The 25,431-nt window shown below is 53.3% G+C and overlaps 1 protein-coding gene across 9 annotated transcripts in view; it reads left to right on the top strand.

Moving 5' to 3' along the window:
- The first annotated feature begins 4,957 nt into the window (after positions 1 to 4,957).
- ADGRE5 (adhesion G protein-coupled receptor E5) overlaps positions 4,958 to 25,431 on the top strand; it is a 28,624-nt gene continuing 8,150 nt past the window's right edge. For 2 of the 9 annotated variants that reach the window (XM_063616235.1, XM_063616239.1), the window contains exons 1-9: positions 5,147 to 5,541; positions 12,292 to 12,342; positions 12,544 to 12,660; positions 15,055 to 15,210; positions 21,304 to 21,435; positions 22,038 to 22,184; positions 22,612 to 22,758; positions 22,846 to 22,892; positions 23,019 to 23,096. In XM_063616235.1, coding sequence (XP_063472305.1) covers positions 5,520 to 5,541; positions 12,292 to 12,342; positions 12,544 to 12,660; positions 15,055 to 15,210; positions 21,304 to 21,435; positions 22,038 to 22,184; positions 22,612 to 22,758; positions 22,846 to 22,892; positions 23,019 to 23,096 — 897 coding nt within the window. In that variant the 5' untranslated portion in view covers positions 5,147 to 5,519. Of the gene's footprint in view, positions 5,542 to 12,291; positions 12,343 to 12,543; positions 12,661 to 15,054; positions 15,211 to 21,303; positions 21,436 to 22,037; positions 22,185 to 22,611; positions 22,759 to 22,845; positions 22,893 to 23,018; positions 23,097 to 25,431 lie in introns of all 9 variants that reach the window. The other 7 variants (XM_063616236.1, XM_055235515.2, XM_055235516.2 and 4 more) reach the window with 5 other exon arrangements.

Consider the following 25,431-nt stretch of genomic DNA (forward strand, 5'->3'; position numbering starts at 1 on the left):
CAGTGCAGCCTCCAAAATCCCCAGGCCAGGCTGAGATGAGTAGGGAGCAAGGAGTTAGGGAGATGTCAGTGGGGCCAGATGGAGTCTGCAGTGAGGGCCCCCTGGTCCAGGTGCCCACTGACAGGCCAGGATCCCAGGAACCCAGCTGTTCAGCCTGCTGGAGGAGACAAAGAGACCATAGTGGGACCTGCCCTCGGTGGGGGATCAGGGTTGGCCAGCGGGCTTCCCACCCTCTTCCCCGTTCTCTGGGGCTTCCTGGCGCAGGGACAGCTGTCTGGTCTCACAATAGCTGCGCCGCCCTCCTGGAGCCAGCTGCGGGGCTCATCCGCGTGGGGGCTGCCCGGCCCCTTCCTCTGCCATTGTCTCCCAGCCAGGGGGCATCCTGTTATGCCCCCCTCCACCCGGAGACCCCATCTGACCCCCCGCCTCAGCCCAGGCTTGTGCGGGTGCTGAGCATGGGCTGGCGGCATAAGAAGCCAGGGAGTGGGGCGTTGGGGTCTCCTGGTGTCCCTCCCCGTTGCAGAGGGCAGCAAAGAGACAGTTCACCCCGCTCTGGGATCATCCTAACCGCGGCTCCTGTTGTTTATTGAGTGTCCATGCCCAGCTGCACTTCTGCAATGCGTTCCCTCCAGTCTGGTCCTCACAGGCACCTGGAGAAGTGCTGACCATTTCACACATGGGGAAACTGAGGCCCGGAGAGGCCACATCACCTGCCTGAGACCACACAGCCCAAAAGGGAGCTCTGGGCGTGGTGGCTCATACCTGTAATCCCAGCACTTTGGAAGGCTGAGGAGGGTGGATCACCTGAGGTCAGGAGTTCGAGACCAGCCTGGCCAACATGGGGAAACCCCATCTCTATCAAAAATACAAAAAAATGAGCCTGGTGCAGTGGCAGGTGCCTGTAATCCCAGCTTACTCAGGAGGCTGAGGCAGGAGAATCGCTTGAACTCGGGAGGCGAAGGTTGCAGTGAGCCAAGATCGTGCCACTGCACTCCAGCCGGGGCAACAAGGTCGAAACTCCATCTCAAAAAAAAAAAGAAAAAAGTAAAAAAAGTTAGCCAGGCATGGCAGCATGGCAGCATGCGCCTGTAGTCCCAGCTACGTGGGAGGCTGAGGCAGGAGGGTGGCATGAGTCCAGGAGGTGCAGGCTGCCTCAAGCCATAATTGTGCCACTGAGTTCCAGCCTGGGCAACGGAGACCCTGTCTCTAAAATAATAATAAATTAGGCAGGGCGTGGTGGCTCACGCCTGTAATCCCAACAGTTTGGGAGGCTGAGGCAGTCGGATCACCTGAGGTCGGGAGTTTGAGACCAGTCTGACTAACATGGAGAAATCCCATTTCTACTAAAAATACAAAAAAAAAAAAAAAAAAAAAAAAATTTAGCCCGGTGCAGTGTCAGGCGCCTGTAATCCCAGCTTACTTGGGAGGCTAAGGGAGGAGAATCGCTTGAACCCAGGAGGTGGAGGGTGTGGTGAGCCGAGATCGCACCATTGGACTCCAGCCTGGGCAACAAGAGTGAAACTCTGTCTCAAAAAACAATTATACTAATATAATTATTATAATTATAATTATAATTATATCATATAATTATATGTTATAATTATAATTATATCATATAATTATATGATATAATTATATATAATTATGTATTACAATTATTATTATATTATATAATTATATATTACAATCATTATATTATATAATTATAGATTATAATTATTATTATATTATATAATTATTATTATACTATAGTAATTATTATTACTGGTTGGAAAATCTTGGATCTTGGGTTGCTTCTTTTTTTTTTTTTTTTTTTTTTTTTTTAAGATGGAGTCTTGCTCTGTTGCCCGGGCTGGAGTGCAGTGGCGCGATCTCACGATCTCAGCTCACAGCAATCTACGTCTCCTGGGCTCAAGCAATTCTCCTGCCTCAGCCGCTCAAGCAGCTGGGATTACAGGCAATCTTGTGTTACTTCTGAGCTGAGCAACTTGGGGCCAGTGGCCCGAAACCCCCAGGTGCCAGTTTCCCTTTTGACAAATGAGGACCATGTTCCCGACCCCCATCATTGCAGAACGAAAGTCATGAGGTTGTCCAGAAGCTGCAAAATAGGTCAGCAGGACTGAGACTTCAGGACAAAGAGAAGGCGGAGAAACATGGGCAGACACCCCGGCAGGGACCAGATCAGCAAGGCTGAAGGAGGCTTCCTTTAGCTGGGCGGCAGCGGAGTGGAGTGGCAGGAGTACTACTAATTTGCATGGTTTACCATATAGTACCCCACTCAGCACAGGCTCTGTGCTGGTGCTCTGCAGAGAACAAGACAAAAGTCACTCAGGGGGCTGACAGCCTAATGCGGCTCAAGGGCAGATGGTTGCAAGGGAAGAAGGGAGATGGTGAGAAGTACTGGAGAGACTCAAGAAAGCCGCCAGGCATGGTGGCTCACGCCTGTAATCCCAGCGCTTTGGGAGGCTGAAGTGCGTGGATCATTTGAGGTCAGGAGTTCGAGACCAGGCTGGCCAACATGATGAAACTTCATCTCTACTAAAAATGCAAAAAACTATCCAGGTATGGTGGTGCATGCCTGTAACCCCAGCTACTTGGGAGGCTGAGGAAGGAGAATCGCTTGAACCTGGAAGGCGGAGGCTGCAGTGAGCCAAGATCGTGCCACTGCACTCCAGCCTGGGCTACAGAGAGAGACTCTGTCTCAAAAAATAATAATAATAAAAATAAATAAATAAATAAAAATTTAAAAATGAGGACCTGGTTGTGCTCAGCTGTAATCCCAGCTACTCGGGAGGCTGAGGCAGGAGGATCACTAGAGCCCAGCAGTTTGAGGCTGGACTTAGCTATGATCGTGCCATTGTACTCCAGCCTGGGCAACAGCAGACTCCGTCTCTAACATAAAGTAAAATAAAATAAAATAGTGTCGATGATCACTATGAAGGGGTGTAGGGACAACCCTTGGCATCAGGAAGCGCCTCCTGCCTCCCTGAGATTCTGCAGACGCCAGCTGTCTGACCTGCCCGTCTGATCTGCAGAGAAGGGACATTGTGCCCTGGGGTTCTAGCTGGAGTTTCTGGCTTTCTGAGAAAAAAAAAAAAAAAAAGGCAAAATCCCTCCAGAGCTGGTCTGGCCCTCTCTCCTTCCTGCTTAGGCTGGTGTTCGTTCCCCTCCCCCACAGCCTAGGCCACCCCTACAGGAGCCCGGGACAGGAAGGGGTAAATTCTCGGACTGGGGATGTTTGGTTACTCCCAGGACAATAGTTCTCTGACTTCAGTCATTAGTGACTTTTTTTCCCCATTGCCGCAATCTCCCCCTTTGAACAATTGAACTATATTTTCCTTAGCATTCATCACTTCTGCATCTTGAATTTATTCATGTAACAAGGAGACTTGATTTCGGCATCCTCATTGAAAAACCCTCCTCATTGCCCCAAATAGTAGGGAAACCTAAAAATAAATATGAATATAAGGAACACAAAACCAAGTCCTTGAATTCTGGCTGGATACAGACGCCTGCTGAGCCTCAGGGTCACGGAGGCGCTAAAGATATGTTAGTGCCCAGTAGAGACTGTCCCCTGGGCTCATCGCAGGGACTCCGGGGCTGGGCTGCCCACCTGTGGATCTTCTCAGCTGGGTGAGTCATTTGTGCCTCAGTTTCCTCCTCTGTCAAATGGGAATGACAACATCATTGCAGATGTTTTAAGGAGTAAATGAGTTAAAATAGATTAAAAAAAAAAAAAAAAACTTATGACCAGGCCTGGTGCAGACTAAGTGCTCTATGAATAATAGCATTTTCTTGGCAGCATAGCGAGACCTCGTCTAAAAAAAAAAAAAAAAAACTTAAGAAAAAACTAGCCAGGCATGATGGTGCACAGCTGTAGTCCCAGCTCCTCAGGAGGCTGAGGCAGGAGGATCCTTTGAGCCCTGGAGTTTGAGTCTGCAGTGAGCTGTGATGGTGCCACTGCACTCCAGCCTGGGTGACAGAATAAGATTTCTTAAAAATATATATAGCGTTTGTTTGCTTTCAGACAGTTTTGCTCTTGTTGCCCAGGCTGGAGTGCAAGGGCACGATCTCGTCTCATCACAACCTCCGCCTCCCGGGTTCTATCAGTCCTCCTACCTCAGCCTCCCGAGTAGCTGGGATTACAGGCATGCGCCGCCACAGCCGGCTAATTTTGTATTTTTAGTAGAGACAGGGTTTCTCCATGTTGGTCAGGCTGGTCTCGACCTCTCGACCTCAGGTGATCCGCCGACCTCAACCTCCCAAAGTGCTGGGATTACAGGCGTGAGCCACCGCACCCAGCCAAAAAATAGCATTTTAAAAAATTATGAGGTAGCTCAAGAGGCAAGCTAATCATGTGATTTATCCAGAAAGGAAAGAACCCTCCTATCACATGATTCTCTGTTGATTAACGAAGTGCCCAGGGGCCTCTGAAATGTAAGTTTCCCACAGGGGGAAATTGGCTTAGAAAGACCAGAAGATCCAGGAGGTCTGTTCTGTGCAGTGAAGCTTCTCTTCTTGGCACCTGCCTGGCATCGGAAGAGGGCCCCTTCTCCCTCCCTGGGCTATGTGGACACTGTAATGCCTCAGTTTTCTTTCTTTCTTTTTGTTTTTGACACAGGATCTCACTCTATCACCCAAGCTGGAGTGCAGTGGCACCATCATAGCTCACTGCAACCTCAAACTCCCCAGCTTGGATGATTCTCCCCGCCTCAGCCTCCTGAGTAGTAGTAGCTGGGACCACAGATGTCTGCCACCAGCCTGGATTATTTTATTTATTTATTTATTTATTTATTTATTTATCTATTTATTTATTTAATTTATTTATTGTAGAAACAGAGTTTCGCCATGTTGCCCAGGCTGGTCTCAAACTCCTGAGCTCAAGCGATCCTCCTGCCTCGGCCTCCCAGAGTGCTGAGATCACAGGTGCAAGCCTCTGCACCCGACCTGTTTCCTCATCTGGAAAATGGCAGGGAAACGTTCTGCCGGCTGGGACGCAGGCTCTGCCAACTCTGGCATGCCAAAGCTCTGGGCACAGGGCGAGCCCCACCAGCGTGGGCGCCCAGAGCTATTTCTGACAAGACCCCTTTGCGCCTGCCCAGGGAAGAGCCAAGTGGCCCCAGGCGATACCGCCCCGCCCGGCTGCCACACCTTCCCCTCCAGAGCAGCCAGCCCCAACACAGAGGCCAAAGGGTTCGTCAGAGCCACATGGTGGAAACTCTAGCAGAGGGTTTTTGAAAGCAGGTTGCACTTCATTCTTGCTGAGCGAGTGCACGCGTGTGTGTGTGTGTGTGTGTGTGTGTGCAGCGCCCCTGGGTCTGTGTTTTTATTGCACTTTCCTGCTGGCTTCCAGCTGCACCGCCAGTTCCGGGGAGGGCCCTGGGCCAGCGGCTGTCCGCACCCCCTCCTTCATAAAGTCCTGGCCTCGGGACAGCCTGCACAACTGTCCAGCCTGTGGAGGCGGGACAGCCCTGTCCCACTCACTCTTTCCCCTGCCGCTCCTGCCGGCAGCTCGAACCATGGGAGGCCGCGTCTTTCTCGGTAAGTACTTTGGGGCCCCGCTGGGAAGGGCGAGGAAGCTCCAGCGGGACCCCTTGGCTGCGTCTGAGAAACAGGAGGCACCGCTGGTGTCTGTGGGGCCTGCGATGGAGGAAGCCACATTGTCAAGCAGGCACTCACGGGCACACGGCGAGAGAGGCTGGTGGTGCTTGGGCACCCCCCCACCCCGGCAGGAACTCTAGGGTGGTCTCGGAGCCTGCTACCCTGCCCGGAGGGATCCTCAAGCCTTCTACTGGGGCCAATCTGGCATCTGCTCCCTAAGAGGGGAAACTGAGGCACGGGGGGAAGGAAAGGGGCAAAAAGTGAGTGCTGGGACCCTGAGAGCCGCTGTGCTTAATATTACGCATAGAAGGACATGGGCGGGGGTGGGGAAACTAGAAGCCAGGACTTCTCCACTGTAGGGTAACCCCAATTTGTCCCTCGTAGTCTTAGCAGCAGGGGCAGCCCCAGAGACCCCAGTTCTTGCTCCCCGCAGACCTGGCTGGGGCTCAGCTGCGGATCGAAGGGACTTTGGCTGGCTCTGGGTTTGAATTTGATTTTTGTTGTGACTTCCCCGGGACTCCCTTTCCCGCCCCACCCAAGGTGACTGTAACGGTTATCAGGGTAGCTCGTTGCCTAAGCAACAGGGCAACAAAGAGAGTGAAAAAATGACATTTGGGGCAAAAACCAGAACTTCCCAGACCACAGGGACACAGCTTCCCTGGGCCAGCCCCAAGTGGCAGGTGTCAGCTCAGCACCCCGCCCTGGGCTCGAGAGCGAGAGACAAGAGCCCTCCTTGGGGTTCTTGGGGGCACACCTGTTGGGGGCAGTTGCCAAGACCTGGCTTCCCAGTGGTTCCACGCCCTGGCTGTCTGTGTCACCGGGGCCAAGTCACAGAGCCTCTGCGCCTCACTTTTCTCATCTATAAAATGGAGCACAACCCGTCTCCATCTTAGATTGTTTTAAGGGTTGAGTGAGTTAGGACACAAACTATTCCTGGTTCACAGTAAGAATTAGGTAAACAGCATTTTAAAAGTGTTGGCTGGGCACAGTGGCTCACACCTGCAATCCCAGCACGTTGAGAGGCCAAGGCAGGTGGATCTCTTGAACCCAGGGACTGGAGACTAGCCTGGGCAACATATCGAGATGCTGTCTCTACCAAAAAAAAAAATTTTTTTTTTTTTTTTGAGACAAAGTCTTGCTCTTGTCGCCCAGGCTGGAGTGCAATGGCGCAATCTCGGCTCACTGCAACCTCCGCCTCCTGGGTTCAAGCAATTCTGCTGCCTCTCCCCACCGACCCCGAGTAGCTGGGATTATAGGCGACCGCCACCATGCCCGGCTAGTTTTTTGTTTTTGTTTTTCTTTTTGTATTTTTAGTAGATTTTTAGTAGAGACAGGGTTTCACCATGATGGTCAGGCTGGTCTCAAACTCCTGACCTCAGGTGATTCACCCGCCTCCGCCTCCCAAAGTGCTGGGATTACAGGCGTGAACCACCGCGCCCAGCCAAAAAGTTTTTTTTTAATTAGTTGGGCTTGGTGGCGTGTGCCTGTAGTCTTAGTGGCTCAGGAGGCTGAGGTGGGAGGATCCCTTGAGTCCAGGAGGTTGAAGCTGCAGTGAGCTGTGTTTGTACCACTGCACTCCAGCCTGGGTGACAGAGCAAGATCCTATCTCAAAAAATAAATTAATAATAAGGCTGGGTGCAGTGGTTCACGCCTGTAATCCCAGCACTTTGGGAGGCCCAGGACAGCAGATCACCAGAGGTCAGGAGTTCGAGACCAGCCTGGCCAACATGGTGAAACTCTGTCTTTACTAAAAATACAAAAATTACCTGGGCGTGGTGGCAAGCACCTGTAATCCCAGCTACTCGGGAGCCTGAGGTAGGAGAGTCGCTTGAACCTGGGAGGTGGAGGTTGCAGTGAGCCGAGATCATACCACTGCACTCCAGCCTGGGTGACAGTGAGACCCTGTCTCAAAATAAATGAATAAATAATAAATTATGATGATTATTAAATTCTGGTAAGACACTGGTGGGTCTGGGGAATTGTCTGGGAGTCCTTAGGAGGAAGCCTAAAGAAGGGGTGACTGCCCCACCCCCCACCCCAGGATCTCAATGCAGGAAACTGACTGCTTAGGGCTCAGCCCAGAGAATGCAAACCAGATGGAACTCAAACCAGAACGGCAGCTTCTCTCCCGGCTTCTGTTTGGGCAACTTCCAAGGCCCCAGATGGAGGCAGCTGGGCCCTGTAGCCTCACGGTGGGAGTAGAGAACCCAGCTCAGCCCATGCAGAGGGGATGGGGCATCAAAGAACCCTGCCCAGGGCCCTGAGGACCTCAGTCCCTCAATTCCTCCTTCCCCAACCTCTTCTGTTCATTGGATTCCTCCTGATCCATTTCTGGGCTCCAAGCCTCAGTTTCTGTATCTGTAGAATGGGCATCAACACAGCCCCTGCCTCCTAGAGTGGTTCTGAGCTTTAAAGGAGTTACCTGGGGCTTTGAGAGTTACAGATGAATCTGCCTAGATCCTGTCCTGCCAGGGGAGGTCATTTTGTGGTCTGTTCTGCAAAGAGGAACTGAGTTCTGGCTGAGGGAGGAACTAGCCAAGCCCTGTGGCCAGAGAGGAGGAAGAAGGGAATCCTGACAGAAGTGAGGAGTATGGGCTTGGGCTGGGGGGTTTCGGCCTCGGTTTAACCCAGCTGGAAGGAGTGTGGAGGTGGGAGTGGGGATCTCTGCCTTCCACCCACCTAAAGGGTACTAAATTTGAACACAGGGGCTGAGTGGTCCGGGGACCTCCAATCTGCACCCCAAACACCCGCCCTCTGAAGCTGTGCTCATAACAGACCCCAAAATTCCCCTGGGATCCCCTCCAGGGTTGAATTGGGGCAAATGAGTGGTGAGTCATTCCTTCCCTTAGGCCCAGGAAGTGACTCATGCCCAGCCGTTGTCCTGGTCCCCATCCCTCTGCCCGACACCCCCCTTCAGGTCTCTCTGGATTATTGGGGTCCCCAGTATTCCCAGATTGGCAGGGACTGGACTTCCCCTCCCAGCCCGCCCCAGGCCCCACCTGCCGCTCAGATCCCAACGCCCTCCCTTTCCCCCGCCCTTCCCTTCTGTTTCCATCCACCCTCCTTTCTCATGGTTTTCTTTCTTCCTCACTGTTTATCTCTCTGTCTCTCTGTTCTCTCTGTCCCATCTCCTCCTGTTTCCTCTTCTGCTTTCTATGGGCCACTTGTTTCTCTCTCCACCTCTATCACCATGTAATTTCTGTCTCTGTCTCTCTCCATCTCTCCGTGTCTCTGTCTCCTCTTTCTCTAGCTGTCTCCTTTCTCCTCTCTGTCTCCCTCTCTGTCCCTGTATCTCTCTGTCTCTCCTTTTCTTTCTTTCTTTTTTTTTTTTTTTTTTGAGATTCTTGCTCTTTTTTTTTTTTTTTTTTTGAGAGTCTCGCTCTGTTGCCCAGGCTGGCGTGCAGTGGCGGGATCTCAGCTCACTGCAACTTCTGCCTTCTGTGTTCAAGTGATTCTCCTGCCTCCACCTCCCGAATAGCTGGGATTACAGGCACGTGCCACCATGCCCGGCTAATTTTTTGTATTTTTAGTAGAGATGTGGTTTCACTATGTTGGCCAGGCTGGTCTCACACTCCTGACCTCAGGTTATCCATCTGCCTCGGCCTCCCAAAGTGCTGAGATTACAGGCGTGAACAACCGCGCACAGCCCCCCGCCCTCTCTCTCTCTCTCTCTCTCTGTGTCTCTGTCTCTCTTTCTGTGTCTCTCTTTCTGAATCTTTCTCTCTCTCTCTGTCTCTCTCTCTCCATCTGTCTCTCTCTCTCTCTTCCTGTCTCTCTCTCTAATCTCTGTTTTCTCTCCACCCCTGCTTCTTTGTCTCTTTCTCTCTGGTGAACAGCAAGGAGATCCCTAGGTCCCCATCTCTGAATCCCCTGGTGACCTGAGGAGGGTCCTCCAGGACATGCCTTCGGAGGGGGAACCCCCTGAGCGCTGGGAACCGCCACTCCACGTGCACCCCAACAGGCGGCCACAGCGTCTTCCTGTGGGAGGGGCGCCCGGGGGATGAAATATCACCACTAGGTCCCAGGACAGACCGCCAGGGCCGGTGGCAGTTGTGGGTGTGGTGTGGTGTGTGTGCACCTGTGTCCCTGAGGAAGCGTGGAGGTCCAGGGCATCTTAGAGCCTGGGGGATCCAACACTGTCATTTTTTTTTTTTTTTTTTTTCTGAGACGGAGTCTTGCTCTGTCACCCAGGCTGGAGTACAGTGGCGTGATCTTGGCTTGCTGCAATCTCCACCTCCTGGGTTCAAGTGATTCTCATGCCTCAGTCTTCCAAGTAGGTGGGATAACAGGCACCCACCACCATGCCCAGCTAATTTTTTTATTTTTATTTTTATTTTTATTTTTGCACACAAAACAATAAACATTTTCTAAAAGTACATACAAACAAAAAGATGCATATCAAACATATTAGGAAGGTTGCACATGGGAAGACGGGGAATAGAAATGGGGGGTGGGAATTAAAGAAAATAAATGAGAGAGGGACTTTGTATGGATCAATGATAATAACTCAATCCTCTATTTGACAAAGGAGAAAGAAGACGAAGAAAAAGAAAGTGGGATAAAGGATCAGAAAGGGAGGAAAATAGAAAAAATTAGAGTATGACTCCAGGGTAGACCTGTTTTGTTGTCGCTTGGTTGGTTGGTTGGTTTGTCAGTTGTATTTTTCATATGTTTCGCCATGTTGGCCAGGCTGGTCTCGAACTCCTAGCCTCAAGTGATCAACCCGCCTCAGCCTCCCAGAGTACTGGGACTACAGGCGTGAGCCACCACATCCTGCCCCCACATTGCTTCTGGCCTCTGTGGTAGACCTCCCAGACGGGGCGGCCGGGCAGAGGAGCTCCTCATAACCCAGACGATGGGCGGCCGGGCAGAGACGCTCCCCACCTCCCAGACGGGGCGGCGGCCGGGCAGAGGCTGCAATCCCAGCACCCTGGGAGGCCAAGGCAGGCGGCTGGGAGGCGGAGGCCGCAGCGAGCCAAGACCACGCCACCGCACTGCAGCCCGGGCAACACCGAGCACCGAGTGAGCGAACCTCCGTCTGCAGTCCCAGCACCTTTAGAGGACGAGGCGGGCAGACCACCGGCGGTCAGGAGCTGGAGACCAGCCTGGCCGACATGGCGAAACTGCGCCTCCAGCCAAAGGAGAAAAAGCAGGCAGTGGTGGTGGCGCGCGCCGGCAATCCCAGGCAGCCCGCAGGCCAGGGCAGGAGAATCACGGGAGCCGGACGCAGGGAGTCTGCAGCGAGCCGAGTGTACTCCAGCCTGGGCCACAGAGGGAAGAAAAGAAAAAGAAAAGAGAGAGAGAGAGGGAGGGAGGGAACGAACGAAAGAAAGAAAAAGAAAGAAAGAAAGAAAGAAAGAGAGAGAGAGAGGGAGGGAGGGAGGGAGGGAGGGAGGCAGGGAGGGAGGGAGGGAGGGAGGAAGGAAGGAAGGAAGGAAGGAAGGAAGGAAGGAAGGAAGGAAGGAAGGGAAGGGAAGGGAAGGAAGGCAGGCAGGCAGGCAGGCCCAGCTAATTTTTTTGTATTTTTAGTAGAGAGAGGGTTTCACCATATAGGGCAGGCTGGTCTCGAACTCCCGATCTCAAGTGATCTGCCCGCCTCGGCCTCCGGAAGTGCTGGGATTACAGGCCTGAACCACCGTGCCCGACCACGCCTTCATTTTTACCTAAAGAAATGAAGATGGCAGGCCGGGCGCAGTGGCTTATGCCAGCACTTTGGGGGGCTGAGGCAGGTGGATCACAAGGTCAGGAGATTGAGACCATCCTGGCTAACATATTGAAACCCCGTCTCTACTAAAAATACAAAAAGTTAGCCGGGCCTGGTGGCGGGTGCCTGTAGTCCCAGCTACTCGGGAGGCTGAGAAAGAATGGTGTGAACCCGGGAGGATGAGCTTGCAGTGAGCCAAGTTCGCACCACTGCTCTCCAGCCTGGGCCCCAGAGCAAGACTCCATCTCAAAAAAAAACAAAGTAAAATTATTTCTAATTTTTTGGCCTGGCATGATAAATTTTTTAAAAAATTTTGAGGCAGGAAATGTGGCTCATGCCTGTAATCCCAGCACTTTGGGAGGCCGAGGTAAGCAGATCACCTGAGGTCAGGAGTTCGAGACCAGCCTGGCCAATATGGTGAAGCCCTGTCTCTACTAAAAATACAAAAAATTAGCCTGGTGTGGTGGCAGACTCCTGTAATCCCAGCTACTCGGGAGGCTGAAGCAGGAGAATCACTTTAACCCAGGAGGTAGAGATTGCAGTGAGCCAAGATCACACCATTGCACTTTAGCCTGGGCAACAGAGCAAGACTCTGTCTCAAAAAAAAAAAAAAAAAATTTAGTGCACACCTGTGGTCCTAGCTACTTGGGAGGCTGAGGCAGGAGGATGGCTTGAGCCTAGGAATTGGAGGCTGTAGTGAGCTATGATTGCACCACTGCACTCCAGCCTGGGTGACCAAGCAGGACCCTGTGTCAAAAAAACAAAAAAACAAAAAACAATAAAACCCACCCCTGTGGGGAAAGGGTGACAGACTCTCTGGCTTTGAGCATCTGAGTGGGACATGACATCTGCTCACTCTGTTTGAACAACGGACAGGATCTGAGCCTGAGAGGGGTCAGCATCCTCCTCCCACAAAATGCATCACCCTTACGCCTCCTTTCCCACCCTGGGATTCCCTCTGACCCGCTTTCCTTTCTCTGTTGCAGCATTCTGTATCTGGCTGACTCTGCCGGGAGCTGAAACCCAGAACTCCAGGGGTGAGTCTGCTGGGAAGCAGAAAGCACAGTCCACAGCCAGAGCCTGGGGAGGGCCCTGGACCCCCGCCCAGCCCCCTTCAGCCCAGGGAAAGAGAGGGCTCGCGCACGGGAAACTCAGCGCCCTGTCCCATCTGCCCCAGGGCCCCCTTTTTGTGGATCCCCTTGCCCCTCACCTTCTGACCGTGCTCCCTGCTCTTGCAGGCTGTGCCCGGTGGTGCCCTCAGAACTCCTCGTGTGTCAATGCCACCGCCTGTCGCTGCAATCCAGGGTTCAGCTCTTTTTCTGAGATCATCACCACCCCCACGGAGACCTGTGACGGTACAGAGGCATTGCCCAGTGCCAGTGGGGGACAGAGGTTGTTGTGAGGGGCCACAGCCTTACCTTCCAGACTACCGTCATGGCCAGAGAAAAGAAAAAGAGGGCAGGCGTGGTGGCTCACGCCTGTAATCCCAGCACTTTGGGAGGCTGAGGCAGGCAGATCATTTGAGGCCAGGAGTTTGAGACCAGCCTGGGCAACATGGCGAGACCCTGTCTCTACAAAAAATACACAAAATAGCCGGGCATGGTGGCACACACCTGGGGTCCAGCTACTCAGAAGACTGAGGGGAGTGGATTGTTTGGGCCCAAGAGTTTGAGGCTGCAGTGAGCTATGATTGCACCATTGCACTCTAGCCTGGGCAACAGAATGAGATCCTGTCTCTGAAAGGAAAGGAGAGGGAGAGGGAGGAGAAGAGGGAGAGGGAGGAGAAGAGGGAGAGGGGGAGGGGGAGGGAGAAGGGGAGGGGAAGGGGGAAGGGGGAAAGAGAGGGGGATGGGGAGGGAGAGTTGGAAGGGGAGGGGGAGGCAGAAGGAGAGGAAAGGAGGCAGGAAGGAAGGAAGGAAGGGAGGGAGGGAGGGAGGGAGGGAGAGAGATAGGCCCTGCACGGTGGGTCATGCCTGTAATCCCAGCACTTCAGGAGGCCGAGGTGGGCAGATCACTTGAGCTTGGGAATTCGAGACTAGCCTGGCCAACCTGGTGAAACCTCCTCTCTATACTAAAAACACAAAAAATTAGCCGGGGGTGGTGGCGGTCACCTGTAATCCCAGCTACTCGGGAGGCTGAGGCAGGAGAATCCCTTAAACCTGGGAGGTGAATGTTGCAGTGAGCCAAGATTGAGCCACTGCACTGTGGCCTGGGCGACCAGAGCAAGACTTTGTCTCAAAAAAAAAAAAAAGAAAAAAGAGAGAGAGAGAGAAGGAGAGAAAGAGAAAGAAAAGTAGGCCAGGCACGGTGGCTTATGCCTGTAATCCCCAGCACTTTGGGAGGCTGAGGCGGGCGGATCACCTGAGGTTGGGAGTTCGAGACCAGCCTGACCAACATGGAGAAACCTCATCTCTACTAAAAATACAAAATTAGCCGGGCATGGTGGCACATGAGCACATGCTTGTAATCCCAGCTACTCTGGGGGCTGAGGCAGGAGAATTGCTTGAACCCAGGAGGCGGAAGTTGCGGTGAGCCAAGATCACGCCATTGTGCTCTAGCCTGGGCGACAAGAGTGAAACTCTGTCTCAAAAAAAAAAAAAAAAAAGGGAAGAAAAGAAAAACAGAGAGAGGGAGGGAGGGAGGGAGGCAAAGAAAGGGAGGGAGGGAGGAAGGAAGGAAGGAAGGAAGGAAGGAAGGAAGGAAGGAAGGAAATAAGGGAAAAATATGAAGGGGGAGAGGTAAGAAGTGAATAGGCATGGCTTCCTGGAGAGAGTGAGAAGCTGGGTGCTCAGGAATCTGGAGTCTGTGCCTCAGTTTACCCTTAAGACTGGGGAGGGTTAGGCCGGGCGCGGTGGCTCACGCTTGTAATCCCAGCACTTTGGGAGGCCGAGGCGGGCGGATCACGAGGTCAGGAGATCGAGACCATGGTGAAACCCCGTCTCTACTAAAAATACGAAAAATTAGCCGGGCGTGGTGGCGGGCGCCTGTAGTTCCAGCTACTCGGAGAGGCTGAGGCAGGAGAATGGCGTGAACCCGGGAGGCGGAGCTTGCAGTGAGCCGAGATTGCGCCACTGCACTCCAGCCTGGGCGACAGAGCAAGACTCCGTCTCAAAAAAAAAAAAAAAAAAAAGACTGGGGAGGGTGTACATTCTGGCTATGAGTTTCTTCTTCTTTTTTTTTTTTTTTTTTTTTTGAGACAGAGCCTCACTCTGTTGCCCAGGCTGAAGTGCAGTGGCCCGATCTCGGCTCACTGCAACCTCCACCTCCTAGGTTCAAGTGATTCTCTTGACTCAGCCTCCCAAGTAGCTGTGATTATAGGCATGCAACACCATGCCCGGCTCATTTTGCCATGTTGGCCAGGCTGGTCTCGAACTCCTGACCTCAGGGGATCCACCTGCCTCAGCCTCCCAAAGTGCTGGGATTACAGGCGTGAGCCACTGCACCTGGCCGCCATGGGGTTTAAATTTTTACAAAAAGACTGGGGATGAGGATGTGGAGCTTCCTGTCCATCCCACACCTCAGCACTGTTCACTGTGTCCAAATCTAGGATGCCAGCCAGAGAACTGAGATCAAGTGTGGTCTTCAGGAATGGCTTGCTCCAGCTGCAGCACAGCCTGTGCAGTGCAACTTGAGATTCTTTCCAAAAGATACTAAGCAGCAGGCCCCATGTTGGGGAGTCAGGACAGGGGTCTCTGCCCTGATGGAACTCACATCTTTGGGAGGTGACTCCCTGTCCTGTCGTGTTCCAGACATCAATGAGTGTGCATCACCACCGAAAGTGTCATGCGGAAAATTCGCAGACTGCAGGAACTCAGAGGGGAGCTACCACTGCATGTGCAGCCCGGGATATGAGCTTGCTTCTGGGGCAAAAACATTCAAGAATGACAGTGAGAACACGTGTCAAGGTAAGAAGCACCCCACGTCCTCTGACTCTCCATCCATGAGGTTTGGGGTCACCAGCGCCATTCTGGCAGCATCCAGAGAGCAGGGCCTTGGTTATAGGGTCAGTGCCTGGGGTCTGAGATGGGACAGGTGTGCATGTACCTACCCCACCACCCCAGAGAGGCAGCGTGATGTGAGGATTAAGGGCTGACTCTGGGACCAGCTGCCTGGGCCAAATCCTGATAACCAAGTGTATGACAGTGGCCAGGATACTTATTCAGAAACCGCTGTCCACATGTGAGATGTGATAATATTATTATGCTTGCAACTGCAGTGCTTTGGGAGGCTGAGGCGGGAGGATCTCTTGAGGCCAGGAGTTCAAGACCAGCCCATAGCAACATAGCAAGACCCCACCCCTATAAAAGGGGAGGCAAAGGCAGGTAGATTGTTTGAGCCCAGGGGTTCGAGACCAGCACGAGCAAGCGGGTGAAACCCCATCTCTACAAAAAATACCAAAAAAAAAAAAATTAATTAGCCAGGCATAATGGCCTGCACCTGTAGTCCCAGCTACTGAGGAGGCTGAGGCGGGAGGATTGCTTGAGCCTGGGAGGTCAAAGCTGCAGTGAGCCATGATCAAGCCCCTGCACTCCAGCCTGAGTGACAGAGCAAGATCCTGTCTCAAAAAAAAAAAAAAGAAAAGAAAAGAAAAGAAAAAATCAAACCAAAGCTTTCTTGGAGGCAGGATTTAAAAAAATTAAAAACATGGCCGGGCGCGGTGGCTCAAGCCTGTAATCCCAGCACTTTGGGAGGCCGAGGCGGGCGGATCACGAGGTCAGGAGATCGAGACCATCCTGGCTAACACAGTGAAACCCCATCTCTACTAAAAATACAAAAAATTAGCCGGACGTGTTGGCAGGCGCCTGTAGTCCCAGCTACTCGGGAGGCTGAGGCAGGAGAATGGCATGAACCCGGGAGGTGGAGCTTGCAGTGAGCCGAGATCGCGCCATTGCACTCCCGCCTGGGAGACGGAGCAAGACTCCGTCTCAAAAAAAAAAAAAAAAAAAAAAAATTAAAAACATTACATGAAAAAAGAACTGGCCAGGCACAGTGGCTCACACCTGTAATCTCAACACTTTGGGAGGCCGAGGCGGGTGGATCACAAGGTCAGGAGTTTGAGACCAGCCTGACCAACATGATGAAACCCCCGTCTCTACTAAAAATACAAAAATTAGCCAGACGCGGTGGCACGTGCCTGTAATCCCAGCTACCAGCTACTTGGGAGGCTGAGGCAGGAGAATCGCTTGAACTCGGGAGGTGGAGGTTGCAGTGAGCCGAGATTGCGCCATTGCACTCCATCCTGGGCGACAGAGTGAGACTTGTGTCTCAAAAAAAAAAAAAAAAAATAGGTCGGGTGCCATGGCTCACGCCTGTAATCCCAACACTTTGGGAGGCCAAGGTGGGAGGATCACTTCACTTGAGGCCAGGAGTTCAAGACCAGCCTGGATAACATATCAATACCCCATCTCTACAAAAACAAAAATGTAGACAAGGGGAAGAAGGAGTCCTTATCTTTTATTTGTTTTGTTTGTTTGTTTGTTTTTGAGACGCAGTCTCACTCTGTGAGCCACCACACCCAGGCTGAGTCCTCATCTTTTAAAGATAAAAACAAAAGTAGCTTTGACTTTTGTTAAATGTAGACCTTGGACAAGTTACTTTAACCTTGCACCTCAGTTTTCCCATCTGTAAAAGGGGAGTAATGGCATTTACCTACAGGAGTATTTAACAGGCTGGGCACAGTGGCTCACACTTGACATCCTAGTACTCTGGGAGGCTGGGGCAGGTGGATCATCTGAGGTCAGGAGTTCAAGACCAGCCTGGCCAACATGACGAAACCCCGTCTCTACTAAAAATAGAAAAATTAGCTGGGTGTGGTGGTGCATGCCTGTAATCCCAGCTACTCAGGAGGCTAAGGCACGAGAATCACTTGAACCTGAGAGGCAGAGGTTGCAGTGATCCGAGATCACAGCACTGCTCTCCAGCTTAGGTGACAGAGCAAGACTCCATTTCAAAAAAAAAAAAAAAAAGGCCGGGCACGGTGGCTCACGCCTGTAATCCCAGCACTTCGGGAGGCCAAGGCGGGTGGATTACGAGGTCAGGACATTGAGACCATCCTGGCTAACACAGTGAAACCCGGTCTCTATTAAAACCACAAAAAATTAGCCGGGCGTGGTGGCGGGTGCCTGTGATCCCAGCTATTCAGGAGGCTGAGTCAGGAGAATGGCGTGAACCCGGGAGGCGGAGGTTGCAGTGAGCCGATATTGCGCCACTGCACTCCAGCCTGGGCAACAGAGCGAGACTCTGTCTCAAAAAAAAAAAAAAAAAAAAAAAAAAAAAAACACTTAAAAGCTCCTGGCTTGCAGAATGTGCTCTATCAGCAATAGCTATTGGGGATTTTATTGTAATTCCGATCTGATGCGCCCCCAGGATGGGTATCCATAGGGTGTGAGATCAGAGAGCAGCTGCAAGGCTCTAACCCTGCACAGAGGCCACAGCCTTTGCTATGGTCTTGCTTGAGGCCACAGCCCAGGCCAGGAGAAACTGGGACTCCAGGCTTTGCCTATTTTCCAGGGAAGCTGGTTGTGCAGGGGAGGGGCTTCCAGGATTCGCAGGGGCAGATGGGAGCCAGCAGTGGGCAGCTGGGAGCTGCGACTCATTCAAAGAGAGGGAGTTAGTGCAGGGTACCGAGATCAGGAAGAGGAGTGGCGCAGAGGTGGGAGGTGATGAGACTCAGACTACAGAGAGAAGAAAGGGCCTGCAGCCCAGATCCCAGCCCCACCCCTCCTGCCCTGCATTCAGGCAGAGCGCAGAGGGACAAAGAGGGAGGTAGGGTGGGGGACAAGGCAGAGATGCACGTACCTGGGACGTACACCTGCGTGGAGCCCAGAAGGAGGCTTCTGTCCGCCACACTGCTAGTCCCCAGGGGCCCCTTTCGAGTGGACATCGTGTTACCCCACATGCATGTGACTTGGCCGGAGGACAGAGTCTTCATGTGAACTGGAAAGAGATCCCCCTCTCCCGGTGGATACATTTGACAGAGTGGGCTGGTTTTCAGCCCCTGCTCATCTCACTGGCCCAATACCTTTGTGCAGTGAGCAACCTGCACAACTGTACTTGGTGATCATGGTTTCCTCCCAGGGTGCCCCGGCTAGGGCTGCTACCCACCCGCTGCTATGAGCCCCCTGCATGGGATGGTGGTTGTGGTTATGGAGGAGGTGTGTTGCTGTGTTAGAAACAGGCCTGGGCTGAGAGAAGGGGACTCAGTCAGGCAGCTGGGCAGAGACATGGACAGCAGGGCTGAGGGGATAGAGGGACCTCCACGGACATCAAGGCAGGTGATGGAGCCAGCAGCCTGCTGGTTTGGAGCAGGACCTATCACCAGAGGTGAGAAGCTCAGAGGGGCCTGGGCCCCTCCCTTTAACCCTCGGCACTCCAGGCTTCACTATTGCACCTGAGGACACGTGCACCCAGTGTCACAGCCCATGGGGCCTCTGACATCCAGGCCAGAGACCTCGGGTGGCTCCCTCCACTCCTCACCCCACTGTCTCCAGGCGTCTCAGGGCCATCCTAGACACCTGATCACCCGTCTTTGTCCCAACCCTGAGACTGGGGACCCTCCACAGGGGGCCACTTCGGAAGCTTGGAACATCCCCCTGCCCATCTGGCATCTTATTTGCATAAAACAAAAGGGGGCTGGCACTCGGGATATTTCATGGGCTCATGACATGGAGGAGTGTGGTGGTGCATCCCAGTACAGTCTCCATCCTCTCCGCCATCGCCGGGGACTGCCAGGATGAGACTTGCTGCCACTGGGGCTCACATGAGCTCAGCCACACCGGGAACCCCTCTGACACCCAACCCTACCATAATGAACCCCAAAACCCTGTCCAGAAACTCAGGAGGAGGGAATCTCAAGGACAGGACAACTGTCTCCAGCCAACAACCTTGCTTGGAGAAGATGCCTCCTGACTGCCTTCCTGGCCGTTTAGCCCTCATCCATTTCCCCATCCAAGGCTCCACCCTGACCCACCCTGATAATTCCTGGGCCTGAACTCACCTCCAGTGACCAAAGCTTGGGAGGATGCTGTGGCCAGGTGTGGGCAGGGTGACATGGACCCCACAAATGGATTCAGAGGGCCGGGCGCCATGACTCATGCCTGGAATCCCAGCACTTTGGGAGGCCAAGGTGGAAGGATCACTTGAGGTCAGGAATTCGAGAGCAGCCTGACCAACATGGTGCAACCCTGCCTCTACTAAAAATACAAAAATTAGCCGGGCGCAGTGGTGTGCAACTGTAATCCCAGCTACTCAGGAGGCTGAGGCAGGGGAATCGCTTGAACCTGGAGGCAGAGGTTGCAGTGAGCTGAGATCACATCATTGCACTCCAGCCTGGGTGACAGACAGAGACGCTGTCTCCAAAAAAAAAAAAAAAAAAACCGCACTCAGAGGGTTGGATGAAGGAAGCGGCTCTAGCCTGGACTAGACAGCAAGAGGCAGCTTCACTGGCGGCCGTCGCCCCAGGCCTGATCCTCTCCCATGGTCACTCCTGGTCTGGACCACTCAAGGACAGAGATGAAGCTTGAACCCCATTCAGCAGGGCCCACAGGTCTCCGTCCCTGGTGGAATGACAAGGGATGAGAGGACAGATACATCTGCCACCCCTCACCCATCGGCACCTGTGCCCTCTCTAGCCACAAGCCCCCGCTCACGGCCAGCTCTGCTCAGATGTGGATTCTCACCACCTCCTGCTATTTCCATATCCATAGATCCCTTCCTGGGGATCAGAAAAAAGCATCTTTGGGCCGGGCGCGGTGGCTCATGCTTGTAATCCCAGCACTTTGGGAGGCCGAGGCGGGTGGATCACGAGGTCAGGAGATCGAGACCACGGTGAAACCCCGTCTCTACTAAAAATACAAAAAAATTAAAGGCCGGGCGCGGTGGCTCACGCCTGTAATCCCAGCACTTTGGGAGGCCGAGGTGGGCGGATCACGAGGTCAGGAGATCGAGACCATCCTGGCTAACACGGTGAAACCCCGTCTCTACTAAAAATACAAAAAATTAGCCGGGCGAGGTGGCAGGCGCCTGTAGTCCCAGCTATGCGGGAGGCTGAGGCAGGAGAATGGCGTGAACCCCGGGGGGCGGAGCCTGCAGTGAGCCGAGATCGCGCCACTGCACTCCAGCCTGGGTGAAAGAGCGAGACTCCGTCTCAAAAAAAAAAAAAAAAAAAAAATTAGCCGGGCATGGTGGCGGGCGCCTGTAGTCCCAGCTACCCGGAGAGGCTGAGGCAGGAGAATGGCGTGAACCCGGGAGGCGGAGCTTGCAGTGAGCCGAGATTGCGCCACTGCACTCCAGCCTGGGCGACAGAGTGAGACTCTGTCTCAAAAAAAAAAAGAAAAAAGCATCTTTGTAGACTTGGGGCTGCCTGGCTGGACATCAGCCCCCACTGTCCACCCCAGCCTGGTGCCCACTGTTCGGGCAGCCCTAGCCTGTCCCGCATCAACCCTTGCTCTCCCCACCCCTGCTATTGCGCTTCATCGCGGGGGCCCTGGCTCAGGGAGGGGTCTTGGTCCATGCCCGTGAAGCTGGGCTCTCAGATCTAGTGTGGATGGGAGAGCGCCATCCTGCTAGGGCCACCAGGATTCTGAGAATTTGGCCAGCCAGCTGCCGTCCTAGGGGAGTCAGGCCCAGGGCCACCGTTGGGAACCAAGACGTGTCCTGCCCAGGCATACGGCATGTCCCCTGCATTTGGTTCTCAGGAAGGCCCCACCCTGGCCTTTGCCCGGAATCCTCAGGCTGGGACGCAGATGGCTGGGACACCCCAGCTTGGAGCTGCCCAGGAAGGCAGAGGAGAAGGGGAGGACTTGGCTGCTTCCAGCCACATCTGGACAACAGAGGGCCTGAGCCACCACCCTCACCATAGGATGCCTCTGTGTGGATTGGAAAAGGGAGGAGACAGTGGTGCCTTCCAGATGCTTCCGTGCCAGGAAACATGGTGGACCCTCAGCCCTGAAAGCTGCTCACAGCTACGGGCATCCTTCACCTTCTCCTTCCTCTTGCAGATGTGGACGAATGTCAGCAGAACCCAAGGTTCTGTAAAAGCTACGGCACCTGCGTCAACACTCTCGGCAGCTACACCTGCCAGTGCCTGCCTGGCTTCAAGATCAAAGCTGAGGACCCGAAGCTCTGCACAGGTAGAGGCCCCAGGAAGACGCTGTGAGGCTGGACGGGAGCTGGGGATGGAGCCGAGGCAGGTCCTGCAAAGCAGCCGAGGAGGAGGGAGAAGAGCCACAGGTTCCCACAAAGTCAAGGACCTGCTAAGCCCCTGCCTAAGGATTCACTTCCCAGGAAGGTCCCGCCACACGGCAGGGAGGCGGCAGGGCCTTCGGGGCTTGGAGTGCCCTTGTGGGCCCCCAGACCTCACCCCTTCCTCATCTGTCAGGTGCTAGTGGAAGAAGGTGTCACTTCCAGTTCTAAGAAGGGGAACCTCCACTATGACCAGGGAGGGAGCAGATGAGAGTTTTTAGTTTTTAGTCATGGAAGTCTAGCTCCCATGACTCAGTTTCCCTTTTGGTTTCACCTCCTATAAACTGGGGACCATGGTCCCTGCTGTGCCCACCTGGTAGGAAGACCATTATAAGATGCTTTGAAGGTGAAGTTGAAGGTCACCAAGTGGCAGCACGTGCAATAATGGTCTTCATTCTGGGGCAATGAAAAGATAGGGAAGTGGGTGCAGAGTGGAGGGCAGGCCCGGGCTGGTCAGGGACAGAGTTTGACCCTCTGGCTTTGTCCTCAGATGTGAATGAATGCACCTCCGGACAAAACCCGTGCCACAGCTCCACCCACTGCCTCAACAACGTGGGCAGCTATCAGTGCCGCTGCCGCCCAGGCTGGCAACCGATTCCGGGGTCTCCCAATGGCCCAAACAATACCGTCTGTGAAGGTCGAGAGCTCAGATCCCACATTCCCAGAGACCCACAAACATCTGATCACATGTTCAACGGCGCCCACACAAACCACGCAGACTGAGCGCTGGAGGTGCCCGGCTGTGCCAGGCGTTTGTTCTGAGTCTAGATGAGAAAAGAGCAGGGGTCCTCCGGAAGGAGCTGGGGTACTCAGAGGGGAGGATCAGGGGAACCTCAGGCAACAGCTGATGACTCACTGCGAGGAGGGCCTTTCACCATATTCATAACCTGCACATCTGCACGGGGCCCACCTGCTGTGCCCAGGCCTCTCCACGCTTCCATAACCTAGCGTCCACCTCTCCAAGGGGGGCACTAATGCCGGGAAGAACGAGCTGGGGGCACAGACAGGAGACAGGACCCTCTCCAGGCTGGGACAGGGCCTGACCCCCTTCTTCCTGTCCTCAGATGTGGACGAGTGCAGCTCTGGGCAGCATCAGTGTGACAACTCCACCGTCTGCTTCAACACCTTGGGTTCATACAGCTGCCGCTGCCACCCAGGCTGGAAGCCCAAACACGGAATCCCGAATAACCAAAAGGACACTGTCTGTGAAGGTATGACCTGATCCTAGAAGCTCCCCACCCCCAACACACACACTGACACACTCCCGCCTAATGAGCCGCTTGTCTTGTTCCCTACAGAGATGACTTTCCCCACCTGGACCCCGCCCCCTGGAGTCCACAGCCAGGTGAGTGGCCCCCGCAGGGATGAGGCGGCAGGAAGTCCATCCACACAGCACTGCATCTGTCTCCTTGTCCTAAACTTCCCACCTACCGTCCAGGCTCTCTGACCCCCACATCTCCTCTCTCTGCAGACGCTTTCCCGATTCTTTGACAAAGTCCAGGACCTGGGCAGAGACTCCAAGACAAGCTCAGCCAAGGTCACCATCCAGGTAAGGGCAGGACGCTGGGGGACCCCAGGACAGTGTAGAATCAGCTAGCGGAGGCTTCCATGTGGCCAGAGAGAGTGCCCAACCCAAGCAGGGGCCTCTAGTCAGAGAAACACATGCGCATAACATACGCACACCACATACAGTATGTGCACAAACATATACACACCCGGACACGTGAAGACACACACATGCACACACACACACCAGGTATAATGGCAACAGAGTGCAGCACTTAAGAACCTGGAGTTGAGGCCGGGCGCGGTGGCTCACGCCTGTAATCCCAGCACTTTGGGAGGCCGAGGCGGGCAGATCACGAGGTCAGGAGATCGAGACCATCCTGGCTAACATGGTGAAACCCCGTCTCTACTAAAAATACAAAAAAAAATTAGCCGGGTGTGGTGGCGGGTGCCTGTAGTCCCAGCTACTCAGGAGGCTGAGGCAGGAGAATGACGTGAACCTGGGAGGTGGAGCTTGCAGTGAGCCGAGGTCATGCAACTGCACTCCAGCCTGGGTGACAGAGCTAGACTCTGTCTCAAAAAAAAAAAAGAACCTGGAGTTGGGCCACAGGAGTTCAAATCCCCCTATTGCCACTTATTGCTGTGTGATCTCAGGCAAGTGACTCGCCCTCTCTGGGCCTCAGTTTCCTCATCTGTTTTTGGGGTTGTGGTGGTTTTTTTTGTTTGTTTTGTTTTGTTTTTGTTTGTTTGCTTTTTTTTGGAGACAAGGTCTGGCTCTGTTGCCCGTTCTGGAGGGCTGTGACACGATCATGGCGCACTGCAGCCTCAATCTCCCAGGCTCAAGTGACCCTCCCACCTCAGCCTCCCAAGTAGCTGGGACCAAAGGCATGTACCACCATGCCTGGCTTATTTATTTATTTATTTAACATATTTATAGATGGGGGTCTTGCTATGTTGCCCAGGCTGGTCTCGAACTCCTGGGCTTAAGTGATCCTCCTGCCTCGGCCTCCCAACATGCTGGGATCACAGGCATGGGCCACTGTGCCTGGCCAGTTTCCTCATCTGCAACACAGACATGAAAATAATGCCTCCTTCATATAGTCAGTTTGAAGGGTAAATCAACTAATAGAAGTAAGACTCAGAGAACAGTGCCTGATACATGATAAGCCTTATATAAAAGATTTCCCGGCCAAGCATGGTGGCTCATGCCTGTAATCCCAGCACTTTGGGAGGCTGAGGCAGGTGGACCACTAGAGGTCAAGAGTTTGAGACCAGCCTGGCCAACATGGCGAAACCCTATCTCTACTAAAAATACAAAAATTAGCCGGGCATGGTGGTGCACGCCTGTAATCTCAGCTACTCAGGAGGCTGAGGCAGGAGATTCGCTTGAACCCAGGAGGCAGAGGTTGCAGTGAGCCGAGATTGCGCCACTGTACTCCAGCCAGGGCAACAAGAGTAAGATTTTGTCTTAAAAAAAAAAAAAAAAGTTTTCCCATATGTTTTTAGCACAGTAGAAAAATGATGTGAGCCACTTAACATCATTTTAACTTTTCCAGTTGCTAGATTATTTAGTTAGTTAGTTAGTTTTAGAGATATGGTCTTGTTTTGTCACCCAGGCTGGAGTGCAGCGGCGTGATCTCAGCTCACTGCAAGCTCTACCTCCTGGGTTCATGCCATTCTCCTGCCTCAGCCTCCCGAGTAGCTGGGACTACGGGCGCCCGCCACCACGCCCAGCTAATTTTTTGTATTTTTTAGTAGAGACGGGGTTTCACCGTGTTAGCCAGGATGGCCTCGATCTCCTGACCTCGTGATCCACCCTCTTCGGCCTCCCAAAGTGCTGGGATTACAGGCATGAGCCACTGCGCCCGGCCATTTTCTCATTTTTTGTAGAGATGGGGGCCTTGCTATGTTGCCCAAGCTGGTCTTGAATTCCTAGGTTCAAGTGATCCTCCCACTTCAGCTTCCAAAAGCACTGGAAGTACAGGCGTGCACCACTGTGCCTGTTGTCTAATAATTACACTTTATAAAGTAAAAATAAAGTTAAATTAAAGTTAAGATTGCAGTCCCAGGCCGGGCGCAGTGGCTCACGCCTGTAATCCCAGCACTTTGGGAGGCCAAGGTGGGCGGATCACCTGAGGTTGGGAGTTCCAGACCAGCCTGACTAACATGGAGAAACCTCATCTCTACTAAAAATACAAAATTAGCCGGGCGTGGTGGTGCGTGCCTGTAATCCCAGCTTCTCGGGGGGCTGAGGCAGGAGAATCGCTTGAACCCGGGAGGCGGAGGTTCCGGTGAGCCGAGATCGTGCCATTGCACTCCAGCCTGGGCAACAAGAGCAAAACTCCGTCTCAAAAAAAAAAAAAAAAAAAAAGATTGCA

This window comes from Symphalangus syndactylus, chromosome 13 (assembly GCF_028878055.3).
Source record: "Symphalangus syndactylus isolate Jambi chromosome 13, NHGRI_mSymSyn1-v2.1_pri, whole genome shotgun sequence".
Classification (NCBI taxonomy): Eukaryota; Metazoa; Chordata; class Mammalia; order Primates; family Hylobatidae; genus Symphalangus; species Symphalangus syndactylus.